Below are 20,807 nucleotides of genomic sequence, written 5' to 3'. Positions count from 1 at the left end.
GCTTTAAGTTTCACATTCTTAATAGTTCATACACTTATGGGATGCTTCAGAATCGTCATGAACGAATATCAATTAGAGGAAGTTAAACAGGATCATTGGTTAAACTACAGAATGAGCAGGAGTCGGAAATATCTTAAATGTGCGATGCTATGAAATATGACGCACGGTCAGAGATATAGAGATATAGATATAGAGCTGCATGATTCCGGTGCGGGATGTTTACTGTAACGCGCGTCAGCAGCGCGAGCGAGCTCATCACGTGATCACGAGGAGTCCTGTCCCGAGAAATGTCCGGTCGTCGGTTCTCGCTCGGTGATTCAGCTCAAACGGTCCCGGTGCAGATGTCCTTTATTAGTCAGCGGGGTCAGTGAAAGCGGTGCGTCAGCACGGAACACACGCGTCGCGTCGCGTCTGCCGCAGGTAAGCTACTGTATGACCGCTGCGGCGTTTTCCTCCTCATTACCGATTCATTACGCTTTACATATCACTGCACTGATCAACTTTCAGCACAGTTACCGACCAGGGCAGAGTCGTGCTGACTGAAGAGCTGCAGTCAGAGCTTATTGTCATGAAACACCAGTGATCTGTGCATCTGTGCGACGGAATAATGACGCATGTGTTCAGACTGGGACCAGATCTCAATGTATAGAGAGTTGCTCTTCCATCATTTAAAGAGACAGAAGCACTTTCTGTTTGAGATGAGAAGTTCAGAAGAATGCTCACACTGCTCTTTTACACACAATGAAGCAGTAAGAGAGTGGATAGCAGGTACAGAAGGGCTGCTTGAACACAGAGTGATTGGTTTAAACAAAATCACTTTACACAGCTTGGTTTAGACTAGACTGAAATAACTTTAAACTGCTTCATGTCGCTGTTATTCCTAATTTACAGTGTTTTAGGATATTTGTGCTATAAGACAAATATGAAAAATAGTTTTCCACACCTGACTAACGTCTGATCTCCGTGTGAATGTCCACAGAACTGGAAGACTTTCTGAGTGAATATGATCTGAATATTTTAGAAAGGAACATATAAAAGAGGAATTAGGGCAAATGAATAAAGTATTGCCATTGTGTGAATAACATGTAATCAATAAAAAAGTAACTGTAGTCTGATTAGGAGTATTTTAAAATGTAATTTAATTTAGTTACAAGTACTTAATCTTTTGGAATTGATTGCATAATTCAGATTACATGCAATCAGTTACTACTCAGCTCTGCTGGTAAGACTAGTATTTTACATTTTAGATCTGGCCTAGGCTAGCATTTTACATTTTAGATCTGGCCTAGGCTAGCATTTTACATTTTAGATCTGGCCTAGACTAGCATTTTACATTTTAGATCTGGCCTAGGCTAGCATTTTACATTTTAGATCTGGCCTAGACTAGCATTTTACATTTTAGATCTGGCCTAGGCTAGCATTTTACATTTTAGATCTGGCCTAGGCTAGCATTTTACATTTTAGATCTGGCCTAGACTAGCATTTTACATTTTAGATCTGGCCTAGGCTAGCATTTTACATTTTAGATCTGGCCTAGGCTAGCATTTTACATTTTAGATCTGGCCTAGGCTAGTATTTTACATTTTAGATCTGGCCTAGGCTAGCATTTTACATTTTAGATCTGGCCTAGGCTAGCATTTTACATTTTAGATCTGGCCTAGGCTAGCATTTTACATTTTAGATCTGGCCTAGGCTAGTATTTTACAGTCTAGTCTTGTTGGAGAAGCAGCATAGCCATACGTTCCACCAGACATCAACATCTTTGAGAAGCCTTACAGCCGATGACTAAACAGTGTCAGTGAAGACCACACTTCATATGTAATATGACACATTTGATGATGGGGGAAAACAAGAACAATATGCATTTACTTTTAAATTCTAACATACAGCATTTAGATATAAGTTTAGCATAAGCAAAATGATGATGCATCATCAGGGAATAACTAAACAGAATAAATAGAAACAATTGCTGATTATTTGTCATAGCACAATATGTACCTCAACTGGGGCAGGAAGCCCCCTGGCTAAACTTTTGCAGAATGTATATATGACACGGTGTGAGTGCAAAATGTGTGTCTGTCTTATATGTGTTAGCTGCGAGATGCTGGGATAGTTCACAGCCCTCTCACGAACCTACAGATGATAATCAGCTTGGAAAGTAGATGGATGGACGGACAGTTGGGTGTATTTAGGGCACATAGTAGCCTATTCATCCTACCCATACCCCTATTAAAACTGTTCCTGAGTGACATTTATGATGATTTTTGAGGAGGTTGGCAGTATTGATCACTGTTGATTTTAACTGTATGTGAAAGAGCAATGTGAACATTCTGCAGTGGTTGTGATGTTATTGGTCAGTAAGGGTATATTTACATGACACCATTGTACTAAATGCTGCACAGACCCAGCCCCTCCCACGATTGTTGATTGACGCTGGTGTGTCTTGCCATTGTTTCACTGCCGGAGCAGGGGAAGACAAGAATGACTCCTAAGTGATTGAGGTGTTTTGTTGTTGGATGTAATAATGAATATAGCAGTCGTCATTTACTCCCGACATCTGAGCCGCTGAAGACGCAGAGGATTAACTTTGTTTCTTAAGGGAATGCACCCCCGATCTACCTAAATGCATTTGTTTGCATGAATCATTTTATTCCAGACTGCTTTCTGAGCGAGGGACATTTCAAGGCAGGCTTTGCTAAAAAGTTGTTATCTAGTGGTCTAGTGGTCGCTGATGTTCTTAGGCTCAGCTGCGTGTGGATCGCGAGCTGTGTCTGTGTGGATTGGGCAAGGCTAAACGGGCGGAAAGAAAGTCTCAAAATTAAATGAATCAAATAGAATCGACTCAGAGATGTGAATGAATGCACGTGCGTCGCCTGATCCACAAATGCACATTTTAATCGCTGCATGCACAAATTATGATAGTTTAATACAAACTATAACATTTGTATTAAAAAATAAGTCTCTATTTGTACAAAATGCTGCACATTGATGTAATTCTTAACTCTGCAGACACTGGCTGAAAAGCATTTGTTTCAGTGTAGTGATGCACATTTGTGAATTTTTCAAATTGTGTACACGTTAATGAATTGCACTGGGCTTTGTTCATTGGTAGTTGTGTGTGTGGGTGTCGTGAAATGCTGCAAACTGCGAAAATGAAGTCTCAAAATCCAAATGAACCGAACAAGATTAATGCAAACAAGATGTCAATAAATGCACGTGTCACCTGATCCACACATGCACGGATTCCTTTTTGCATGAGCAATTTATGATATATTAATGCAGATCACAACATTTTTATACACAAACATGTGTGTATTTGTTAAAATCACTGCATAAACATTTAATCTCGAATTCCACAGACTCAAATTGAAAGACATTTGTTTGTGGTTAGTAAGATACATGCATAAAATGTATGCAGTACATGGAGAATTGTGCGTGCATCTATTAATCATTTTGAGTCTAATATCATCCCATAGATTTTTATCATTATAGGATGGATGTGTACACACACTTCCAACATTCATTTATGTTTAAACAACATGTAAAGTGAATTTTGCATTTTTAAAGTGAACATGGCAATTTTATAGTAATTTTCTGACACAGTATGTATGAATAATGCTGGGGACACACCACAAAATAATCGGGCTGATTTTGGGCCGAATTCTCCCCTTCCGACAATCCTAGGTAATGTCCCAATTATCTTGGTGGTTCTAAAGATTATCTTATCAGATTTTCCTGTGGTGTGAGGTGTGTTAAGAGTGACTAAATCTGCTCGGAAGAACGTCGGATCACGAATCAAAAATCCTGATGTGTGGGAGGAACCCCGAGGACACCACACAATATAGGAGCAAAACAGTTCATTCACGAGTTATAATATAATATGGTTGAGCAATTGGTAAGCATATTTGGCGTGCTGTCCGGAGGGAGGGCTCTGAGCTCGGGATAGAGCCCAAACCCAGAGAACCCCCCCCCCATCCCAAGAAGGGGATGAATTTAGATTATAGTGCGGAGTTGGGGTGGAGGCGGGGAAACTGTTGTTGGCTGTATATATACACGTGTGTTGTGCTTGTTAAGGTGATTAGCTGACGAGCTTCACCTGGACCAGACTGATTATCTGATCGTGCTCCTCCCGAACCTTGTTAATAAAACATCATATCTAGGATTTTTTCCCTCATGTTTCTGGTCTCTCACATTTTGAAAGTCTTATAAGATGTTAAAAATCTTTTAGTGTGTACCCAGCATAAGTATTAATAAAATATCTTATTATACAGATATTGATAAAGTTATGGTGCCAATTAATGGCGGTAGTGTAAATGTTACTGTAGTTATTGCAGTTAGGCTCAGTGCAACAGTCTTTCTCCTCGAGGTGGAATGTGTCAAGGAACTGAGGAGCGTGACAGCCTGAGGAAAGAGACTGTTGCACAGTCTTTTGTGCTGACCCTTATGGTATGGGACTTCTTGTTGGATGGGAGAACTGTTTGTGGGAGTGTTGGGTGGGATATTTTGTGATTCTGTTTGCCTTGTACACACAGCCATAAAAGTGCAGAGTTTTTGAAAGTAGTTGACCTGAAAGTGGAAGGTGACTGAATAACATTACTAGTTTCTTCTAATGCCCCTATAGCAGTGCTTGCAGCGATGCTGAAAACAGTTAAAGGGGTCATCGGATGCAAAATTCACTTTTCAAGTTGTTTGAACATAAATGAGTGTTGGAAGTGTGTGTACACATCCATCCTATAATGATAAAAATCCACCCAGTGTTTTTTTAAAATCCCTATATTAAAATTTCTCAAATCAGGCTGTTCTGAGATTCCTGTCAGAATGACGTAGTTCTGTACAGGCCCCTCCCACGATAGTTGATTGACAAGACGGTCTTACCTTAGCCCCGCCCTGAGTGATCTGAGAGCTGTCTGCCATTGTGTCGACTCGGGTGCAGGGGAAGACAAGATGTTGCCGATTAAGCGATTGAAGTGTTTTGTTTTTGGATGTAATAATTAACACAGCAGTCATCATTTACTCCCGACATCTGAGCCGCTGAAGACACAGAGGATTAACGTTACTTTCGTTTTTGAAGTGAATGCGCTGATCCCCGATCTGCCTAAATGCATCTATGTCCGTGTGAATCATTCGTGATCCAGCCTCACCTACAGAAGTGAGTATAAGGGTTTTTATAAATCTTTGCAAATCGCCTTTCCTAATATGTGCTAGTTAGCCAGTTTCGCTGCTGAAGTTTACAGTCTGCTCATCCCCCCATGGAAGAGAGGGGCGGGGTCAGCAGAGCTCATTACCATTTAAAGCAACATGGACTAAAAACAGCTCACTGAAAAAAGAGCTGATTTTGACAGGGTAAAAATGTGTTTTTTACACTACCATTGAGAAATTTTAACCAAAGTATGTTATAGAATTTTCATTAAGACCCTAAAGAATCATATCAACTTGTGGAAAACGGGCATCCGATGACCCCTTTAAGAAACTGCTTTTGGAATGAAATGCCTTTAACTGAAAATTGAGTGTTTAATCTTACTATTATACATAACAGTATCAAATTGGAGGATAGAGTGTAAAGTGCTTTGACACAATCTGTATTGTTAAAAGCGCTATATAAATAAAGATGACTTGACTTTAATTTATAGGGCCATGTTTTCTGATGCACTACGACAGTGCATTACACCTTACAGAATTTCCATGAGAACACTAAATATAAACTAAGCTGTAAACAGAAGTGCCATATATTCCCACGATGCTTCAACAAACTGTGGGTATATTCATGCAAAGATAGAGGTCCATGTAAACTTAATTTTCTGCTTTTATGAAAAATACTTCATTGTGTTTCAGATGTCTGAGAACCATGTTTTGTGATTCCACCAGCAGGTGCTACATTCTCTATTATTTATTCCATTTCCATGTGTTTACAAAGAAGTATGCAGAGTGTAATATGTAACATAAAGACACAAATGGTCTTTGCACTTTGCTTGATTTCACAAACACACTTATGCCTGAGATTTAGCATGTGCTTGCTCAAAAATCCCAAACCTCTTTAGCCCTGCTTAATGATATTACATGTATGAATTATTGCATAACGCTGTGTCTATAAGATTCAGCTATTGAATGTGCATATGTGCCCTGAACCCAAAGTATCCTTTAGGTCGTGAGCAGAGTCAAGTTTTGATGGACCGCATGAAGATAATTAAAAAGCGCCTGTCCATGAGCTTGCAAAGTTTACGGCGTTTGGACGAGAGTCTCTCAGAGCTTCCTGAACATACCGGACTGGATGAGCCTCCCTTGTCACGAGACAGTGGTGAGAACAAGCTTTTACAGAAACTCTGCATACAAACACACTCACACTCATCTAAAAAAAGCATTTGTACACTGACGATTGTTCACACAGATGCATGAATGCTCTTAGTAAGGATGTACTAAAAATGACACAAAGTTTGTTGAATTCTTACACAGAGTTGTAGGACAACAGTTGTTATTTGGGCACATTCACTGTGTTAATGATTTTACAGAATATAACAATAAAAGGTAACACTTTACTTGAAGGGGTGTGCATAAGACTGACATGACACGTGTCATGAATATGAAGGAGGTTTTATGCATGTTTATGACAACTGTCATTAAGTGTCATTCGCTCAGTTATGTCATTTTTAATGCAAAGATGACATTATTTGACCTAACCCTAATCTAACCCTAGCCCATAACAAAGACATCTCAAACAATGTCATCTTTGCATTAAAAATGACATAACTGAGCGAATGACACTTAATGACAGTTGTCATAAACATGCATAAAACCTCCTTCATGTTCATGACATGTGTCATGTCAGTCTTATGCACAGCCCTTCAAGTAAAGTGTAACCCAATAAAAACCTAAGCAGTAAATAAGGAAATATCCAACACTGGGCAAAACAAGATGGCACATAACACCACCTTATAATTTCCTTGTCTCAAAACGTTGTATATTGGATTGATGTAGATCTGATCATCCAAAAAACTGAACATCAGGGTTGGGAATCTGACACACCAAAAGGAATGTTTACAAGTGTGCAATCTCTTCCACAGTATACGAGTAAAGTGATCATCGAAATATTTAACATTACCAGCCCATACAAAAAATATGGGGGGGGGGGGGGGGGGGGGTGAGGTGACCCATACGGAATTTGTGCTCTGGTAATTTAACCCATCCAAGCACACACAGTAGTGAACATACACCCGGAGCAGTGGGCAGCGCCCGGGGAGCAGTTGGGGGTTCAGTGCCTTGCTCAAGGGTCTCACCTCAGTCGTGGTATTGAGGGTGGAGAGAGTGTTGGTTATTCACTCCCCCCACCTACAATCCCTGCCGGACCTGAGACTCGAACCCATGACCTTCAGGTTACAAGTCCAACTCTCTAACCATTAGGCCACGACTGCCCCTTGAAGGTTTTAGGCACTTGTGTAAAAATGCTGTAAAATGAGGATGCTGTCAAAAATATTGTCATAAATAGATTTTCTTTATCAGTTACCTTCTATTAACTCAATTAAATCAGCATTTGGTGTGAGCATCATAAACTAACATGCCTATTGTGTGACATGGTCCCCTCCCCAACAATGCACAGATTAAAGGGATAGTTCACACAAAAATTAAAAACTGCAGTTAATGTACTCAGCCTTAGGCTATCCAAGATGTAGGTCAATTTTTTCTTCAACTGAACAGTAAAGATTTTTAGCTGAAACCGTGGTCCTTGGTGATTGTTAAAATGCAAGTCTGTGGCTACTGGTTTGAGTAAAAAAGCATATCACGAAACACAAAATTAATACCCGTGGCTGCGGGCAATTCTTCCACAGACCAATCGTTTTGCTTTATAAAACTTCAATATATCATCCAGAGGCACTGTTATAGTTTTCTTTAAAAGGTAAAGTGCAGAGTGTATTTGCCAAGGTATACACTTTGAAAAAAATAGGAGAAAATAAAATAATTGAATTCTTTATAAAACTTACTTTGTAAAACTCCCATCAGCGCCAGGGTTCTAGCTTCATTTTATTGATTTATGCCTTTTTCTGCATTGAGGAAGTCCTAAACTAGGGTGGGACGATCACAACTCCTGTAGCTCAAATAGTAGAGCATGGCGCTAGCAACGCCAAGGTAATGGGTTCAATTCCCAGGGAAAGCAAGAGCTGATAAAATGTAAAAAAAAAACTGTAACTTGAATGCAATGTAAGTCGCTTTGGATAAAAGCGTCTGCTAAATGCATAAATGTAAATGTAACTATCTAAAAGGTCCTTATAAATTGCTCAACCCAGCTACTCAACTTTGTGATATTTCCAACAGCCTCTGTTGCTCATGTTGCCTCAAGTTGCCAACTCTCAGAAATAAATGATTTCAAGTTGCTTTGCCATTGCACCTCAGTGTCTGTGTGAATGTCCCTTTCTACACCAGTACAGGGATGGGTAACTTTGATTCTGGAGGGCCACTGTCCTGAAAAGTTTAGTTCCATCCCTAATCAAACAAGTTCCTGCAATTTTCAAGCAATCTTGATGACTACAGTTCAACTTTTCTGGTGTGTTTTATTAGGGATGGAGCTAAACTCTGCAGGACAGTGGCTCTCCAGGGGTGCATTTCCCAAAAGCATTGTTAATGGTAACACTTTACACTTATTCACAATTAACTACGAATTTTCCCTCAATTAATTCCTAATTTGCTGCTTGTTAATAGTTAGTAAGTTAGTTAGTAGTTGCCTATCCAAGCTCCAGATACCTTTTGTGACCTTTTATTTTTTTACATATATGATGTGCAATAAAATAAAATTCAAGACATCAGGGGTAATACATTTGTGTGTGTTTACAGATGTAGTCCATCGTAAAATGGGGTCAGATGGAGAAAGTGATCAAGCTTCAGGAACCTCTTCTGATGAAGTTCAGAGTCCTGTTAGAGTGCGTATGCGCAACCTTCAGCAGCGCATCTCTAATGAGGTAATGCATGTAATCTCAAGTGAGGAATAAACAAACATTCCAACAAGTAGACTCACACTTAATGATGTGCCCAAATTATATATTAGGTTAAGCACATGCTATATCTCAAGCATGGTGCCTGCTATTTGCCCTGGAGGAACTCACAATATGCAAACCTGTGGTTCCTTAGTGCCAAAGAGGGTCATGCCCACAGCGCACCATGTGCCACATACCACAATGCCATACTGTCAGCTACAATATCATCTGTGAGTTTGGCGAATATTATGGTCTGTGAGTTTGCTAAAGTTATGAAAAAACAACATAATCTATATATTGTTTTGACTAATTTAAATAATTTTAATAATTTAAACAACAGGTTTTGCCTGACCTACCAAGCCAAAAATTCAAATTATAATTTTTTTTAATCAGAATTAGTATATATTTCTGTTGTGTGTATATATAAAAAAAAAAATACTATTTCAGCAAGGACGTTTTGAGTTCTTAAGCATACAATGTTTTTAAAGTACAATGACCTCGGAAAAATGTGATTTATGCATAAGAAAAAATTAATGTTTCATACTTGTTTAGGCCATCAGGACATCATCCGCAAATCCAAAGTCCGACTACATCCAAAGTTTTCAGTGTCTCAGGACAAATCTCATCCACCCTGGCGCTTTGCCACTTTGGATACTTTTAATTACTTTAATAACTTCTGTCAGGGAACTGGGCTATGACTCCTGCAAGTCCTCCAGCCCTCTACGTGTGAGGGGAAGGCTTCTGTGTTCAGAAGATCTTCATAGTGTTCCATCTACCTCCAAGCTATATTGCCAGGTGAGGTCAGCAAGTTCCTGTCCCGAATTACAATAGCCTAGACTAGCATATGCTTCCCCTGCATAAGCCAACAGATGGTTTGCCAGAACCTCTTCGAGGCCAGCTAAAAGTATGGCTTCTCAGAGCTCTGCTCATACCTGATTTTGTTTTGCTTCTACAGTCCTCCTAGCCTGTTGAAACCTGTCAGCTGAATTGACAGACCCAAAGGCTAATCAATCCCAAAAGGCTTCCTTTTTGTGCTTAACGACCTAACAGTTGTCTTGGATTGCTGCCTTGACAGGCATCAACAACCACCGTCCAGCCACAGTTTAAAGCAGCCGTTTCTGCAATAGAGGCTTTGAGCCCAACTTGACTCCATTTCTCCAGGATTCCTTGGGATAAAGGAATAGCTCCACTCAAGGTGGGAGTTAAAGAACTTTGACAGGATTCTCTGCTAAAGGTCCCAGTTCACCCGCATGATTTGTTTGGGTTTCCCATTTCTCCCTTCTTTACCTGAGTGTCCAAAACAAACAGCTGCAGGTCCAAAGATATGACAATGAAGTCGATTGCCAACCTTGAGCCTAAGGTGGCCTTGGACCAGATACACTTACGAACCACCATATGTTGGAACATGGTATGCACAACATTCTAACAACGAAACCCCACTCGAGTGTGATCAGGCAAGCTGTTCTTCCTTGTTACTTTTCTCCAGATCCCTCTGTTGTCATCAGCATACAGTAGGTGTTGAAGTTTGCCCCACCAAGGGTCTGAAAGAAGGCCAGATATGAGCACAGAACACAGTAAGAGTCTTCCCCTCTCCTTCACTGGGTCACATTGAGGCGACCTTCCCATCCACTGGGCTAAACCCCAAAACAAAGGTGTTGAGTCAGAGACTTGAGAGAGTTGAGCCCCTATGCAGGCGTTTGCTTCCAGAGCCTTGGCTCTGAGTGAAGTGAGACCAACTATATCTAGCTGGTGTTTCTGAACTTCTTGTTCCAACTCTCACTCCTTCCCCACCAGAGGGGCCACATTTGGCCACAGCTTGTTTGTCAGTGTCCAGCTTTAGTCCTATGTTTTTTTAGATTTTAGTTTAAGCAGTTAAATTAAGAGTTCATTCTTTAGTGAATGCTCTTTTCACACTCTTTTGTGTCTGTCTTTGTATGAATGGCAACATTTACTGCTGTTTGTCCCTCTTGAGAGCTGCCACACATAATTGGCTACTGTTTGTTGGCAGCCTTGCTTTGCCTTTCTTTGGTCATAGTTTTTGTTCACAATAGGGTTGTATACCTGCACTTCCATCAGTATTCCATTAAGATATATTCATCAAGAGTGCTGCCCCATACAACTGCTCTTTGGCACATTATATGTTTCCTTTCCTTCCATTTCCTCTTCAGGACATCAATAAACGTCTCTCACTGCCAGCTGATATTCGTTTGCCTGAAGGTTACCTGAAGAAGTTTGCAACAAACAGCCCCCCATTTGACAAACCTCTAAGTCGAACACTTCGCAGAGCGTCACACGTGAGTTTTCTTTGTCATAAGAAAATATTATTTTTATTTAGATCTATTCTGTCTTGTTTTGAAGGCCATTAGCTATTATGGTAATTGTCATAATCTTGAATTTTAATGTGAAGATTGAAGAATACTAGCATTGACAACATTGAAAACTTGAAATTAATATCTTTGTCAATAATTGTTTAAAAAAAGTGGGAGATGAAGTAGGCAAAAAGTTTTTGTTTTAATTATTATGAAATCAAGGTTGATCATGGTTTTAATTATACAGGCAATTTTGTATCAAATATACTGTATAGAGGTTTGGGCTTCAGAATGGTACTGAATTATTGTCATTTGTTGCTAAATTAACAATTTAGAAATTAGCAAAGGTTCCTTTATTAAACAAATAAAATAGACAACAGGTGTACAATCAATGGCTCTTTTGCATAAAAATGCATACAAATATTTTTTTAAATTTTCATACATTATCTACACATAATGAGTCAGGTATTCTCAGGTACTCTTGTGCATAAACACCGCCTCCAGAGCAACATATCGACATAGGCCCCGCCCACTGGCGTTCAGCCGCAGACCCTTAAAAACAGTCTGTTTCTGAGAGAGGTTCAGAATGAGGGTTGAAAATAATCATTTTTCCACATTTATTTATTTTATTTTTTTTGGTGCAAAAACCTTTATTAACATTATAAGTAAACTTCAATGAACATATTAAAATCATCCTTTAAGATTATGATGTGTGGATGTTTAGAGTGATTGGTTTTTGTAAGTGGATAATAAAACCTCTTATTGGTTTTTTTCCATTAGTCAAATTACACAAATTTCCAGGTCTGTTCACATCAAGATGAATGTTTGGTGCAAAACTGGGTGCGAGAAACATTTTCATTTGAGTGAACGGCAGTTAATGGGTCTACTCAGACTGACACAAACATTTGCATGCCATCAATGTGATTTTTTATGGAGAGAAATATTCTCTTTTCCATTGTAAAAAAAAAAAAAAATTAAAAACATTAAAAAAGGCCAATTAATGAGTCCTGTTTTGGTCATGTGCCCGTAGACGCTACATAAATGGTTACATAAAACTATTGCTTGGTGGCACTATGAACAGACTATTTTACAGTGAATAGCAGAGGAAGAACTTGGAACTTGGCTTTGTTGTCTTAGTACTTTTGTATTTGGTGTTCTCTGATAAACATCATTACAAATAAAAATCTGAACTTCTTGTGGCATGGCCACATAAGGGGAGCAATATTTATTATGTTTTCCTTAATTAACGTAAATAAAGGCTAATTGTTATTGTTTTTCGTTTGCTTCTCTTGAATTTGGTTTATGGTCTCATTCTTCAGTGTTGTGAGAGCCCCACAAGACTTCCTATCTTGCATGCATTCATCCCAGCTACCTAACACATTTCCTACATTCATGACTCCAAAACCCCAGTGACTGCACCTAGAGAGAAAATACCTCCACACACCTCTACAAGACAAGTGAGCTTTTACTTATGTCAAGTCAAGTCTTCATTTTAGTTCAAAAGCTTTATTCTATTTTTCTTTCTACCAACCAATGATGATTCTGAATGAAAATATGCAGGGTTTGTTATAATACTAACTTTCACAAGCATCTGATTAACAAATAAAACATGCTCTCCTATTTCAGTGTTGCTGTTATTGTTGTGGTTATTTTTAGCAAATAATTTACTTTGTACATTCAGTCCAGCATCATTAAGTTAAAGAGGGTAAACCTAATCACTCAACTGAACCTGCATTCTAGACACTTAGGTTTCCCTTCAAGGGAACTCGAACTGCATCCTCTAGGGGACACTATGGGGAATGGCGACAGCGTGACCAGTGTCTGAAGCATGTGTGAAAACACTTACAAATCCATTGGGCCATGCAGCCCGTGACGTCATTGGCGGGGTGCCCAGAAGTATAAGAGGGCACCCGTAATGCATGTAATCAGCTTTTTGTCTCCAGGAGCCATCTGTTCGTTCAGCATGTGTGAATTACTATGGAGAGCAAGAAGTTGACCAAGCCTTTTAGGAAGTGTTTGCCTCTGTGTCCGAGATTTCTGACACCTGAGGACACACATGGTATTTGCATTATGTGTCTCAGCGAGGAGCATGTGCGTTCAGTGCTCATGTGTCACTGAATGCCCTCATTGTGATCAAATTCCGACGAGGAAGCTCCACTCCCGCTTCTCCCTATTCTTGAGGGATGTGGGACAGGCATCTGCGTCTCGAGACTCAGGTCACGCTGCTGCTGAGGCATGGCGGAAACTCACCTTGTGGGGTTCATAAGTTGAGCTCACGGAGAAGCTCGAAAAGGGATCTCTCTAGATCTGCGACTGCAAGGATGAGCGTTCTGCGGGATCCAGATGCTCTTGCGCTCTCTCTCTCTCGTCATTGGATCCAGCGGATACCGCTTTGCTACTAAGGTGGCAATGGTGGCCACAGAGAGAGGTTGAACATCTGTGGTCTAATTTAGTAGGCATTAGGAAGGAGAAGAACTTTCTTCTTGATACTCCACTTTCGGCTTCCGGCCTTTTCGGTACATCTGTTTGAGGCAGTGGTCAAGAAGTTTAGGGATGCAAGGGTGCACTCAGCGGCTTTCGGGAGATACATTCCCCGCCTGACCAGGTCTTCTTCTAAAGCCTCTGAGGGGGTGACCCCATCAGAAAATTAGTGTTGCCACTCGTGCTCCTCCCCCTTCCTGGAATCGAGCACAGAGGAAGAGGAAGGGAGACCTCAGAGAGGTGATTGATAGGAAGTGCTGCGACCAACGGTCTGACACCTCTCCTTGATATCCCTCCTGAGTTCCCCCCTGCCCCTCGAGAGAAAACGAGCCTGTTTTATGTCTCCTTCAGACAAAAAAGTTGTTGACGTGCATTATAGGTGCCCTCTTATACTTCCAGCACCCCGCTAATGATGTCATGGGCTGCACGGGATTTGGAAGTTTTCACACATGCTTCAGACATGCTTGTTAATATGACCCAAACAATAAAAAATCAAATCAGAAAATCAGTCACTGCTCTGGACTGAATAACATCTATAGCTCTAATAAGAAGACATTTCTTACTTGAAAGCTGCTTTTAATGCTCTCACGTTAAGATAATCATGGTGGATTGTGTGCGGCTCACTCAGGGTGGGGTCTCTGCTAATACGGCAGTGTCCAGACAAACAAGAAGCCATCTGATCATAGTTGTTACAAAAACCTCACCATAGCCCAACATCATGATTTCACAACACTACTGTTGCTTAAGAAAAGGCAATGAAAGCAATGTCTCGCACTCACAGAACCCTTCTCTGTTGAAAAAAATTGCATATGCTGGTTAGGTGTACTTTGAAGCATGGCAGCTGGTTTAAGCTGGTTTAAGCTGGTCATGTGCTGGTCCTAAGCAGCTAGCTCAGGACTAGCTTAAACCAGCTCATGACCAACTAAGGGTTAGCTTAACCACGCTGCCATACTTCAAAACATACCTAACCAGCATATGCTGTTTTTCCTACAGGGTTACCATGATGTAGGAGAACCTCCATCAGTCACTGTGACACTCTTTCCACAAAGACTTATTATGGCCGATGGAAAGGTTTCCCAAGCCAGACACAATTAGTCCATTATCTTCACATGGCATGGTACAGACTGTTGGGTGGACACATACATTATGAAGGACACTCACCTGACATTCCCGCCCATAGCAGGATTGGATTTGCTTGGTACCATGAGGGCTATCCTGGATGACAGAACCAGCCTCTATGGCTTGAAAAGAAAGAGAGCGGATACATCTAATAGCCTTTTCATTTTACACAGTTATTGAACTGAAATCAATCAACACTGAACTCAATCAAATTCAAATCGGAAAATCATTGAAAACCTGGTAGACCAGGTGTTAAAAGAGAACATCAACATCATTGAGCCTTCTCTCTCCCCATGGTCCTCCCCTGTGGTCATCTTCCCCAAACATGATGGTTTATACGGGTTCTTCCTGGACTACCAAATACTCAATGGGAAGACCATCCCTGATGTGTACACAGTGCCACTGATACATGACATCCTTGAATCAATGAAAAGGGCCAGTACTTGGAAAACCTTTTTTTTTTTCTTTTTTTTCTCTTATTCATCCATGTTCTCTGTTTTGTTTTAGTATATATTAAATAGTGTTTTGCCTTGTAGAATATTAGAACAGTGAACTTTGTGAAATGCTTTTCTTTGAGGACTGTTGCATCAGACGAATGCTGCAGGGATTCTTGCTCCTGAAACCCGTACTGACGGTCATGCAGAACATTACTGGCTGTTTGAAAACATCTAAATGTTGAATCAGAATAGAAAGTTGCAGCGCTGCCCTTTTCTGTTTTGAGCAATGAACACATAATTAAGGCAGTTCTAACAAATATCAGTCATACGCAAATACTGAGACAAAAATAAGAATATCAATTAAAATAAAATACAAATAAGTTATATTAGTATCTTGATAACATATTATACTGTTGTATTTGTGTAGTTGTATCTCTGCTTTTCTATAAGAGTGAAATTGCATCTTTATTCAGCCCATCTGCTGTTTTGTTTTGGTTTTTAAGATGTCTGAGCAGACAAAAAAAATCACTTGTGAAACTTGCACTGAAATCCCATGCTGGTGTGAACAGGCCTTGATGCTGAAAAATAGTGTGGTTGGATTAATTGTTTTGTAGAATTTATTCTATGCACCTTCCTTCCTTCTTTCTTGTACATGAATATAATTAATCAATACATAAACACAAAGAACTCTCTCTGTGGATGTTAAGGTTCATTACACGTTTCTTTTCATGTTAACATTAGGTCATAGACAAAAAAATAGAAATGTCCCTTGTCTTTCAGTGAAACCCCATTGCTAACAGTCCTACTGATGATAGTTCTCGTTGATACAGCCAGCTAATCACTGAGATTTGTTTTCCTTTCAGTCAGAAATCGGATTTGGCAAATTAGAGACATATGTCAAACTGGACAAATTGGGAGAGGTGAGATACTGATAATCCTAAATCTTCTGCACACTAGACTGTTACCACAGCTTGAATGAACGGAATTATCATCTGAATCATTTGAGTGAGCGTTTGACCTCTGAATAGAAGTGTTTAAGATGTTGTAAATGGAGAGGGTTATCCTTATGTTGCCTAATTTCTTTTGATCATATTGTTAGAAGAATGTGTTCAAACCAGTGTTGGGGAAAGTTGCTTTTAAAAGTAATGCATTACAATATTGCATTACTCCCTAAAAAAGTAACTAATTGTGTTAGTTACTTTTGTTTCACTTTATTTTGGTGGTCCCTTTAACACATTCTGTTGACTATAAGTAACATTGCACCTACATTTCTACTAATTCTCGAGAGTGTTAGTAGTGTATTAGTAGACTGGTAGGGTTAGGGTTAGATTAAGTTGACATGTATTTGCAAAGTTACTTACAGTCAGTAGAAGGTCTGTTTGGAGACCATCACAGCAGATATGAAGCAGATAATCTACTAATACTCTAATGAGAGTTAGTTGACATGTAGTTGCAACATTACTTGGTGTCAATAGAATGTTCAAAAGGGACCATCAAAATAAAGTGTTACCGTTACTTTTTTATGGAAAATAATGCATTACATTACTTTTGCATTACTTTTTCTCATCTAGCCTGGGCTTTTTTGTTTATTTTTAATATAAAGAAGTTATATTTTTCTTCTATTTTGCCAATATAAAAGCCCTTTCACACTAAAAGTGAAATGAATAAAAAGCTCAAACAAACCTCTCAGCTGTGCTGCCATTCTAGATTACACGAAGAATAGGATGCAAAAGAAAGTTCAATACATGCTTCTCTCTTTCTCTCTCTCTCTCTCTATCACACACACACACACACACACACACACACACAGTTTTTTTATTAATTTTGAGGAATTCTGAATCTGTTTTGTGCATGAGATGAGTAAATGCATGTTAAATGTAGTCTAGATCTACAGTAACATGATGTTCACACAGCGCTCACAACGCCGATGTCTCTCAACACTGTCAGTCAATACATGGAAAACAAAGCAACTGACATTACTTGTTTGATAAAGTAACTCTTGTACATTAAAAAGTAATGTGTTACAGTTTAAAAAGTAATCCATTCCCCCAACACTGGTTAAGACAGTCTTAGACTGACACTACATCGGTTCTTTCCTGATCATTTTATAGCTTGCCTTTTTATATAAATGTAAATGCCATTGCTCATTATTAAAGCCACTGAACAGCATGTTGTATGGTTGTATGTGTGTGTTGGTGTGCAGGGCACATATGCAACAGTGTTTAAGGGTCGTAGTAAACTAACGGATGATCTGGTGGCTCTGAAAGAAATCAGACTGGAGTATGAAGAAGGCGCACCTTGCACCGCCATACGAGAAGGTACAGAGCATATATATACATATTACCATTCAAACGCTTCGAAATATTGAGTAATTCAGACTTAGGATGCATTCAAATAAATATTACTGTAAAAATGTGTTTACAAACGTCTTTAGAAATTGCATCCATTTCTAATGAATGTCTTCTCATTCATCAAGGAATCCTGCATAAAGTGTTCATCTTATGCCTTCTGAAGTACTTCCCATAGGTGTTTGGCTTGTAGGTTACTTCTCACAGACTTTAAGATCTGTTTCCACAACAGATCAACCACTCAAACTTAGTTTCATCCACCCATAGTACTAATTTTAAATAATTTACCATCTAATCTTCATTTGGGATGTTTTCTTGCTTCCCTTTTTGCCAGTGTCAGGTGTGCTTTATAAAAGACCAGCAGAATCTGAGCGTTTTCTCTTCAGTCTCACAGATAAAGCTGCTGTTTAGAGAGTACTGTTGAATGAAGCTTTTAGCTGAGTGACAGAATTCATCTGTTTCTCTAACTTTTGACTCTGATGAACTTATGTATCTTCTTGTTGTGACTCAAGTCTGGCCACCTCTCTCTCTCTCTCTATGCTGGTTAGATCCTTCCTTCATCTCTCAAAACAACTAAAGTCTGATTTGTTTCTAAAATTATATATATATATATATAAAATGATCACTTATGATGTTTTTATTAGTGCTGTTAAACGATTAATCGCGATTAATCACATCCAAAATAAAAGTTTTGTTTACACAATATATGTGTGTGTACTTTGCATATTTATTATGTATATATAAACACACACACATGCATGTATATATTTAAGAGCAATATGTCATTTGTATATTAAATACATTTATATATTATATAAATATATACATGTAAATATTTTCACAATATATACTGTATATGTGTGTATTTATATATACATAATATACACCGTACACACACATATATTATTACACAAACAAAAGTTTTATTTTGGATGCGGTTAATCGTTTGACAGCACTAGTTTTTATTAATGTTGATTTGATGTGATATTTCTCTGTCAGTGTCTCTCCTGAAGAACTTGAAACATGCCAACATCGTCACCCTCCACGACATCATTCACACAGAGAAGTGCCTTACACTAGTCTTCGAGTACTTGGTGGGTGACGCGCATATATTTCATTCATTATTGTATTTCTAATTTTCTCCACCTAATTCTGATTTATTTGTGCTCTGTCTTTTTCAGGAGAGGGACCTCAAACAGTATCTGGATGACTGCGGGAGCATAATGAGCATTTATAATGTAAAGGTTCGGGGCGAAGCCATATGTCTGCCAGCTATAACTGCCTGTTATTTTAGTTTAAGATGAGTTTGTTTATCATCTTAAACAAATACTAATAAAAATGTAATGCACGAGGGAAAGTTATTGAGGAAAACTAAACCTGTATTTCATAGCAGAAGTTGGGTACAGAAACAAAGGCATTGATTTAATAAATTAAGTAGATAATAAGATTAATATAATAATAAAATTGATTATATTAAACAGGCAACAAAAAGGAAGCAAAACAGTGCCTAGCGTCATTTTGTTTTCTGTTTTATTATTACTCTTCATCCCCTATGGGACCAAAAGAGGTTTGTCATCAATCACATCAAACCTTGCACAACACAGCTTCATCTGAATAAACTATGGCAGAGGGAAAGGTTTTCTGTGCATAAAAATACTAATTTTATCATGCAAATCCATCATATGGCTTCAGAAGACAGAATATAGTGCAAAACATGGTATACCTTCAAATACCGTAGATTTTACCAGCAGGAGGATACAAAGCGAAACTAGAGAGCGAGAATAGCCGGCTACAAGACCAAAACACTCTAGCAAAGAAACAAGAAAACAGGGTAAAGATATAAGAGAGAGCAAGTATTCAAGTTTATTGTTGAATGCACACTAGGAAAATGTTTTGGAAGCAATATAAAAGTAAGCACCTGATATTGGAATGACTTGTTTTGTACTCTTTGTTGCCACCTTATAGATTTTCCTGTTTCAGCTATTGCGAGGTCTAGCTTATTGCCATCGGCAGAAAGTTTTGCACAGAGACCTAAAACCTCAGAACCTTCTCATCAATGACAGGGGAGAGCTCAAACTTGCCGACTTCGGTAGGCCCAATCGCTCACATATCCAAATACTTCTCATACTTAACAGAAACACATTTACAGACTTACAGTAATTGTAGAGCGTGGAGTTTAATGGTCTGTTTGTGTCCTGTAGGCCTTGCGCGTGAAAAGTCAGTTCCCACAAAGACGTTTTCTAATGAAGTAGTCACTCTCTGGTACAGACCTCCTGATGTGCTGCTGGGATCAACAGAGTACACCACCTCTATTGACATCTGGTGAGACGCACATACACACTTACATGTTCAGTCCATTAAACTGCTCTCATAAACACTAGTCAAATGATGGACATTTGTAGGAAATATACCTTATTTTCAAGATTGGATAAACTACCATAATGTATTATTTATTTGGTAGTAAAGTAGCTCAAAAGGGACATATAAATATTTAATTATAACTGGTTATAATTCATTATAAATATTTAGACCAGCTGCTAGAAATAACTGTAGCAGAATCAATATTACAATCAACTAATTCGGTCAGGGAACTTTCAGCGTAATTTTATATAATTTATATATATAATAAGTGGCCACAGAAAAACGTTCTTATAGTACTAATGCATTAGAGCATGTGGCAAGATTGGCTCATTAAAGAGACTTTGTTTTGCAAGCAGTGACAGAATCAGTACTTGTGATTGTGCATAAAAGTTTTATTAAACTAAAACACAAACACACATTAACTAGGTTAAGCAAACATATGCATACAATCACGCATACATGGGTGAAAATAAGAGTAAATGAATGAAACCATATTCATATTTCAAACTCTTCAGATCTTATGTCCAGACTGGACTATTGCAATGCTCTCTTGGCAGGTCTTCCAGCAAGTTCTATCAAACCTCTACAATTAATCCAGAATGTGGCTGAAACATTAATCATTTATGAGCTGAAAAGAATGCATGTCACACTTCTGTTCATCAATTTGCTCTGGCTACCAATAGCTGCTTGCAATAAATTCAAGGCATTGAGGTTTGTCTACAAAACCAGCACTGGCTCTGCACCCCTTTACCTAACTTCACTTCTTCAGACTTGTGTGCCCTTTAGATGCTT

General features: G+C 38.9%; 1 protein-coding gene across 1 annotated transcript in view; it reads left to right on the top strand.

Annotated features, from left to right (window-relative positions):
- Nucleotides 1–261: 261 nt before the first annotated feature.
- LOC306876979 (cyclin-dependent kinase 16-like) overlaps nucleotides 262–20,807 on the top strand; it is a 32,544-nt gene continuing 11,998 nt past the window's right edge. The window contains exons 1-10 of the mRNA XM_079428475.1: nucleotides 262–420; nucleotides 6,143–6,295; nucleotides 8,821–8,945; nucleotides 11,129–11,254; nucleotides 16,170–16,226; nucleotides 17,510–17,624; nucleotides 18,654–18,748; nucleotides 18,836–18,898; nucleotides 19,620–19,743; nucleotides 19,856–19,976. Of these exons, the coding sequence (XP_079284601.1) occupies nucleotides 6,166–6,295; nucleotides 8,821–8,945; nucleotides 11,129–11,254; nucleotides 16,170–16,226; nucleotides 17,510–17,624; nucleotides 18,654–18,748; nucleotides 18,836–18,898; nucleotides 19,620–19,743; nucleotides 19,856–19,976 (956 nt within the window). The 5' untranslated portion in view covers nucleotides 262–420; nucleotides 6,143–6,165. The remainder of the gene's footprint in view (nucleotides 421–6,142; nucleotides 6,296–8,820; nucleotides 8,946–11,128; nucleotides 11,255–16,169; nucleotides 16,227–17,509; nucleotides 17,625–18,653; nucleotides 18,749–18,835; nucleotides 18,899–19,619; nucleotides 19,744–19,855; nucleotides 19,977–20,807) is intronic.

Source organism: Barbus barbus (assembly GCF_936440315.1).
Source record: "Barbus barbus genome assembly, chromosome: 11".
Lineage (NCBI taxonomy): Eukaryota > Metazoa > Chordata > Actinopteri > Cypriniformes > Cyprinidae > Barbus > Barbus barbus.
This window is presented reverse-complemented; position numbering and strand designations above follow the sequence as displayed.